This window comes from Antechinus flavipes, chromosome X (genome assembly GCF_016432865.1).
Source record: "Antechinus flavipes isolate AdamAnt ecotype Samford, QLD, Australia chromosome X, AdamAnt_v2, whole genome shotgun sequence".
Classification (NCBI taxonomy): Eukaryota; Metazoa; Chordata; class Mammalia; order Dasyuromorphia; family Dasyuridae; genus Antechinus; species Antechinus flavipes.
Genome location: NC_067404.1, coordinates 26801374 through 26809171, shown reverse-complemented (window position 1 = coordinate 26809171; position 7798 = coordinate 26801374). Strand labels below are relative to the sequence as shown.

The window sequence follows — 7798 nt, the reverse complement described above, 5'->3', positions numbered from 1 at the left end:
TTAACATGTATTGGTCTACCTGCCATCTGGGGGGAGGAGGAAGGAGGGCAAAAATTGGACCAAAAGGTTTTGCAATTGTCAGTACTGAAAAATTACCCATGCATATATCTTGTGAATAAAAAGCTATAATAAAAAAGAATATATTCTGCCTTTTTTTGTGTCTCCAGTGCATAGCACAATGGTTGAAGGCATATAGTAAGCACTTAATTTTTTACTGGAAGAATACTGGTAGTATTTCCAGAGGAATCAAATTAAGCTTGATATAAGGAAGGACTTTCTAATAATTTGAACTACCCCAAAATCTCACAGGCTGTTATGGGGAGGTCAGATACACACAAAGAAACAAACACATACATGTGCATGTACCCATTCCTTATTAATGGTTTTCTAGCAAGATGTGAATGGCTATTAATTGTAATGCTATTAATATTAATTTCACTATTAGTAACTTTGCTGTTCTTCAGGCATTTTTCATCTGTCCAAGTCTGCGATCCATTTTGGGTGTTCTGGATATTGAAATAGTTCGCCATTTCCTTCTCAGCTCATTTTACAAATTTGGAAACTGAGGCAAACAGGGTTAAGTGATTTGCCCAGTGTCATACAGCCAGTGTCTCAAGTTGGATTTGAACTCAGGTCCTGCTAATTCCAGGCCCAGCACTCTATGCACTATACTATCTAGCTACCCTAATATTATAGATGTGGTTAATAATTGTCAGTTTTAGTATTGAAAATTCATAACATTAAGTGGCATTCATTTAGTACTTTGTGTTCTGTAAGTATTTTACATATATCATTTAAGCTTCAAAACAATCTGTGAAATTGTTAGTATAGGAATTGTTTCAATTTTATAGCCTAGGAAATTGGGACTCAGAGATTAAGCAGTTTAAGAGGAAACAATTATTTGTTCAATTCACTTTAGCACAGTTCCTAGCATACAGGTGGCCTATATAATTGTTTATCACTACTCTATCCCTACCTGAGCCCCACTCACTTATGGTCATGATGTTAGAAATATTTAAGATAGAAGTTCTTGACTATACACATCAACTGCTCTCAGAGACTACAGAGAAGCTTCTTGTTTAGGTCAAAATTGGAATGGCTTCCCCTCTCAGTAGTGATTCTGGCAACTCCCTGCCCTACTCGTAAATTGAAAGCCCAAGTGAGATGTAATAACAGCATAAAATAGGGTTAAGGAAGGAAAGATTCTTCTACCGTTGGGGAAGCAGGGTATATGTGAAACAGGGTATTTCTGAGGAGGCTCATGTGGTAGGGAGCTGGAAGAGGCCTTGAGCAGTAGGTATGATTTCAACAGCCTAAGAGTGAAAAAAAGCACTTTGTCCAATTTTTGATTAACAGCATTGTAATACCATAAATCTCCCTTCCTACATAAAAACACTTCCTTTTAGATCAAAGAAATTTCCTCCCTTTTTGGCAGAGGTGGGTGACTACAGATATGATGCACTGCCTATACTAGTCAGATGTGGTTGATATATTTGGTTAGTTCTGCTTAACTATTTTTTTAATTAAAAAAAAATCTTTGTTTTAAAGGCATGGTCCTCCGAGGAGAGTAAAAAGACATATATTGGAAACGAAGGTAATGTTTGGTGTGAAAAATTAAAATCATCAACCAAAACTAAGCTTAAAATAAAATAAAATAAAATAAAAGGTTTCCCTCCAAAACGGAATCCATAAGATGGGGGGGGAGGAGGGGGGAAGCCAGTAGGTAACCTTGGCAACAAGAACTCTTGGCCTCAGAATGAGGCTCCTGCCCCTCCTCCCATTGCGCCTTCCTGGATATTGTGATGTAAGCAGTGGGTGGGGTTGCGCTGGCAACTGAAGTTTATCATCCTCTATTTCAGTTGGGCTCACGGCAGGGCTCAACTCATGATGTTTCAATCCTAATCCTGTCCATGTGCTTTCTCAGTGAGTCCATTGTGCTTCTAAGGATTATGGGAGGGAATGGGCAGTCTCTAAGAACTCTATTGAGGGCTGGTGGGCTAGGAAGGACTATTATTAATTGAGGGGAAGCTGGGGCTGGTTGCAGTTAGCTTGGGAGGCCCCTTAGGTTACATTCCCAACTCGTCCTGTGGGGGGTGCTGTTCCTTGGCGTATCTGGCTCGGGGAAGAAGAGGCGGGGCTAAAACCAGACGAGGTTTCTTAACCTTGTGGGAATGGAAATTTCTGGTCTTGGAATCAGTTACTTGAGAAACCCTAGCTAAGGGGAGGAAGAGATGTAACTAAATTGGATTCCCTAACCAATTGTGGTTCTGGCTTTATTCTGGATTGTGGAGGGTCTCTTACTACCAGGAGTGTCTGAAGGTGGAAAGAGAGAAGAGTGGGGAAGGGAGTGGGTAAGATGGGAAGAGGTGGAGCTTAAGTCAGAAGCCCTAGCCAAGTGAAATTGTGGCTCAGGCTTGCCTGTACTGGCATGCTATGCTTAGGAATGGGGACAGCTAGGTTGCCAGGGATCAGGAAGTTCAGAGTTCAAATGTGGCATCAGGCACAATATAACCCTGGCCAAGTCACTTAATCCCTATATTTGCTTCATTTCCTCATCTGTCAAATGGGGGCACACTGAAGAAGAAAATGACAAGCCACTCCAGCATCTTTGCCAAGAAAACCCCAAGGACCAAAGTCCATGGGGTCACCTAGAGTTGGTCGCAATGGAACAGCGTATTTAGGGATGCCTCCATGGCAGTGAAATAGGGCCAGGGGAGTAACCAGGGGAGGTACAGACCGAGTTTAAGCTGAAAGGATTGCTAACTACATGCCAATTACCTTACAGTACCTGTAACCAAGGACAGATACCACCATGGCATATGCCTATCTATTCAAGTACATCATCATCGGCGATACTGGGGTGGGCAAATCATGCCTATTACTGCAATTTACTGACAAGAGGTTCCAGCCTGTACATGACCTCACCATTGGTGTGGAATTTGGGGCCCGTTTAGTATCCATCGATGGCAAGCAGATCAAGCTCCAGATCTGGGATACAGCTGGGCAAGAATCCTTTCGCTCCATCACAAGATCCTATTACCGGGGAGCTGCTGGAGCCCTGCTGGTGTATGACATCACCCGGAGAGATACCTTCAATCACCTGACAACATGGCTGGAAGATGCTCGTCAGCATGCCAACGCCAACATGGTCATCATGCTGATTGGGAACAAAAGTGATCTGGACATCAGACGAGAAGTATCAAAGGAAGAAGGGGAAGCTTTTGCCCAAGAACATGGACTCATCTTCATGGAAACCTCAGCGAAGACAGCAGTCAACGTAGAAGATGCTTTCATCAGTACAGCTAGGGGGATTTATGAGAAGATCCAGGAAGGCGTCTTTGATATGAGTAATGAGACCAGTGGCATTAAGATAGGTCCTCAGCATGTTGGGGCTGCTCCTACACATGCCGGGAATCAGGGAGTACCACGTTCAGGAGGAGGTTGCTGCTGAATAGATGTGAACTTAAAAGGAAGCCCAAATGAAGTCAGCCAAGTTTATATGTCATCATCTCTACCAAGGTCCAGCTAGAAGTAAGCAAGTGGTTTTAAGACTTAAGGACTCTCTCCTAAAAAATTCTTCCACAACTTTGAATAAATGTTAACTTAAAGGAGACTGTATTAATATATGTTTAGTCAACTGATGTGAACATTTTAAACACCTTGCGCCCTTGAAATATATTCAACACTAAAAGTTACCTGAGAATTTGATACCAGTCTGTTTAGCAGGTTTTCCACGTACCTCTGCTGACTTGATGTTTATAAGATCTCAGCTTTACAGCTAGCAGGGACATCAAATGTTATTAATTCAGTAGCATAATTTTAAAGAAGAGACCGGAGAAGTCCAAAGAGGTTAAATTCCTCCCCCTCTTAAAAAAAAGGAATTAAGTGGAAAGAGTAAAGCTGCCAAGCCAAGGCCTCTTAATTCTGGACCTGGTGTGTTTCCCACTGAAGCACAGCTTGTACAACTTCTTCAAAAGTATGTTGACTTTCAAGGTTTTGCTGTCTGCAGAGACTGTTCAGTAAGCTGCTTAAGTCTTTTTTTTTCCCTTTTGGAATTCTTTGACTCATTTACATGAATTTTGTCTGTACGCTTCCAGGAGCATTAATGGGGACTGGATAGAAAGTGAAATAGAAACCTGTTAAAGCTGTCTGCCGTGTTTATCATCTTGTCACTATCCAAATCCTAGGCACCTGCCCCTACTCTGTGTCTAGAAGTTCCATCTAAGGATGGGTGCGGTAACAGGCTCTAACGCCTAGTGTTTTCTGTTCCTACAGTTTGTGTAACACTCCTTGAGAAATGTTTTCATTGTCTGCCTTGATGAATACTCTCTGTAAAAGCATAATAAAGAGTGACAAATAACAACCAAATAACATGATGCATTCAAATGGCACCCAGAGGAATAAATTTTCAAATGGTACATTGAGGACTTTGAGCTTTTCTTTGAAAATAAAATAACTATTGTGTGGAGTTATTTCATTTAACTATAGGATTTCTAAGTGTGGATTTTTATGCAGGGGAGTTTTTCAAGCTAGGTGTACAATAAACATGCACATTTTTCTGTGGTAAATCTATCATCAATTCATTTAGCACATAGGAAGTTAATAGGAACTGGGAATTCAAAGACCAAATGAGAAGTTCCTGCCTTGAAGCAGCTTACATTCTACTGGGAAATAGCATCATATATAATCATGTGTGCATGCTCACATATGGACATGGGCATGTATATCCACACACATTGGTATGTATGTATACATAGATGCATGTGTGCATACATGTGTACATATGCACACACACACACACACACACACACAGTTTTTGCTCTATGTTAAGCACAGGAAATGCAAGGATAAAATGAAAACCGGTTTCCTCCTTGGAGAAATGCACATTAGCTTGAGGAATACAGCACATATATACAAACATATGAAGATACATGCTTGTGTGTTGAATATAAGCATATATGTGTGTGCATTTTGTATACACACACTATCAAATTAGATAATATTTGTAAAGTGCTTGGTACCACAGTGCTTGGTACACAGTAAGTACTGAATAAATAGTTATTCCTTGAGAGAAGATGAAGGGGGATTAAAAGTCTTCTTTGACCTGACACATAAGCTGTTTCTCAAAACTAAAAGCAATGCAGTCCGATAACTTTCCTGTTCTGGATAAGGGCACTGCAATAAACTTACCAGACAAAAACTACTGATAAAAATCACAAAGTAGAAAACTTTTGCTAATTTAATCAGTGTAGACCTGTCATCTCCCTCCCCCCAACCCCTACACACACACTTTGGCTTAGAATTGTGGGAATAGGATGAAATAAGAGCCTTCATAAAAGCCTAAGAGGAAAACAATAATTACGAGAAATCTGAGCCATATTTCATGGGCAAATGAAGGATAAAGTGGGGGAGAAGGCATGGGAATCTAGACAATTAAACTAGACCAGTGATTTGCGTAAGGGAAAGGATCTCCAGGGGTTATTGGGACGCTGTTAGACAAGGCCTTCTATATTCCTTACCCAAATAGCGCTTCCCAATAAACCTGGGAAGAGATAGCTAACAGTGATTCACTAATCCCACTAGGCACTTTCCAAAACTGTAAGGCTGAACAAAGGTGGGGGTCCACTTAGGTATATTAGAGTTTCAAATTTTTTTCAGAAGCCAAGCATAATCCTGCCTCTATGCAGCCTACTGTTGCTCATAGTTATTTTCTCCAGAAAGAAGAAAAAAATCCACTAGATTTTGAGTCAGAAAGACCTTAGTCGCAACTCTCATGCTGTAACTTACCACATGTACAACTCCACTAGGCAATCACTCTCTGGGTTTCAGTTTTCTTGTAGGTGAAATGAATGGGTTGGCCAGGATGACCTCTGAGGTTTATTCCAGTTTTGAATCTGAATCTATGAAATCATTACAGAATTGACTGGGCTTTGGGCTTGAGTCATTCCTTGGCAGAGAATGAAACTCTTGCTCCATGTGCTAGATCAAGCCCTAGCTCAGCACTGGACCCAAGCAAAGTATATTTTATCACTGCTTCTTCAAAGAGAATAAGGAATAGGATTTGGGACAAGAACTAACTGAGGCTCAAGACGAACAGTCTCAAAATTTAAACACTTAATTCAGACTATCGATAAGCATTTTTAATGCTGAGATCGATTGGGACAAGTGCTCAGCTAGGCACAGAAAATATAAATAAAACAAATGTAACAATCCCTCCTCACAAGATGACATTTTAAAAGAAAAGAGATTAAATTTGTATTGAAATATATCTAGAATAAATATGAAAGGAATAAATGCCAAGTAGTTCAAAGTCATTGAAGAGGGAAAGTAGTAATGGAGGAGGGGAACAGGAAAGTTCCACAGAAAAAGAGGGGTATGATTCCACAGTGCTAAAGATACTTTGACATGAAGGGAAGAAGAGAAAGCTCACTTCAGATAGCCTCCATTTTCTCAGTAAAGCGGTGAATACTTTGGCTGAGAAAGTGGAAAAGAGAGAGATGTGAGAAGCTTAAAGAACCAAAAGAATGTCTAGACAAGTTTTTATTGGAAATGAGGTAGGGAATAAGCTAGGGGAGAATAAAAGCCCTACTGTGCTGTAGTGAGAATCTACTTGAAGCTAGCCAATATGGATTTCTAACATCCAGGTAACACTAATATATAACTTTCTTCAGCTCCATTCAACAGCATATGAGTAAGAAAAGAGGAGGTTGATAGAGGAGAAAAATACAGGATTGAAGTTTAAGAGGATATGAGGAGCAACAGGATAGGGGGGCAGGGGATTTGAGAGTAGAAAGGACAGAATAGATTTAGGATCAAAATTAGAAAGGGAAGGAAATTAAATCAAAACAGGGATAATGGTCTGAGAAACCACTGGAAGCTAAAGAGATCCAAAAGTCTCTGTGCAGGTAAAGAACAGATTTAGGAAGGGTAAGGGAAAGGGATAGGGGAACATGGTACAATAGAAGCTTATGATCAGAGATGCAGGAATATCAAAGTTTTTCATTAGGGAAGTAGAATCTTTTATGAAGAATTACAAAATCAAGGATGGTTATGACCATCTCTACGTTTGACCGAGGAAGAGTGAAAAAATAAGCCAAACCATTTAAGGAGCCTGAGGATTTGGTAACTCAAGAACTTTGTAGGGGCATCATCATGAAAACTGAAGTTTTCCAGTATAAGGCCAAGAGTTAGGAGGAAGAAGAAGCTAGCAAACCATCCCTGAGAAAGTAGGGAGAATGACTCAGAGTCAGTACAGAGCAGCCAACATCATCTGAAATAAGTGAAAAATGTTCGTGTTGCAAACTATTAAGGGGAAGCCACTGAGGGATTGTGATAAAAGGATGGAGGAAGAAGGTGATTCCATCTTCACTTCTACCTCAAGATTAGCATGTGGCTTAGGTTGAGCAGGCAATAGTACAAAGGAACACTGGAGAAGTAATATCATCAGCGAGGCACTGGTGCTCTCTAAGGGAAAATAAATAGAAAGATGAAGAGAGAAAGAAGGTCAGGATGAAGATATTGGAAGAAGAATCCCAATAGTCACAATAGAAGGGGTGAGTAGCATTGGAGTGAGATGTGAATGGGATAGGGCAAAAAAGGAGAAGGATGAAAAGAACCAGTGTTTTTTGGTAAGGTGGGGCATGAATCTTTCTCTTATGGAGCCTCTAGCTAATGCTCCTCTATCTGTTTAGCTAACCCTGCCATCCTAATGAAGATCAAGCACAGAAACAGTCTCATTAATGACACTAATTAAATACAAATTAATGGGATGCAAAATAATTTTGTTATTCCAGGTAAA

At 40.3% G+C, this 7798-nt stretch overlaps 1 protein-coding gene across 1 annotated transcript; it reads left to right on the top strand.

The window, feature by feature from the left end:
• The first annotated feature begins 1828 nt into the window (after positions 1 to 1828).
• LOC127542571 (ras-related protein Rab-2A-like) lies at positions 1829 to 4418 on the top strand. Its single transcript, XM_051968304.1, has 2 exons — positions 1829 to 1923; positions 2786 to 4418. The coding sequence occupies exon 2, from the start codon at positions 2813 to 2815 to the stop codon at positions 3449 to 3451; it is 639 nt and encodes a 212-aa protein (XP_051824264.1). The 5' UTR covers positions 1829 to 1923; positions 2786 to 2812; the 3' UTR covers positions 3452 to 4418.
• The last annotated feature ends 3380 nt before the right edge of the window (positions 4419 to 7798 follow it).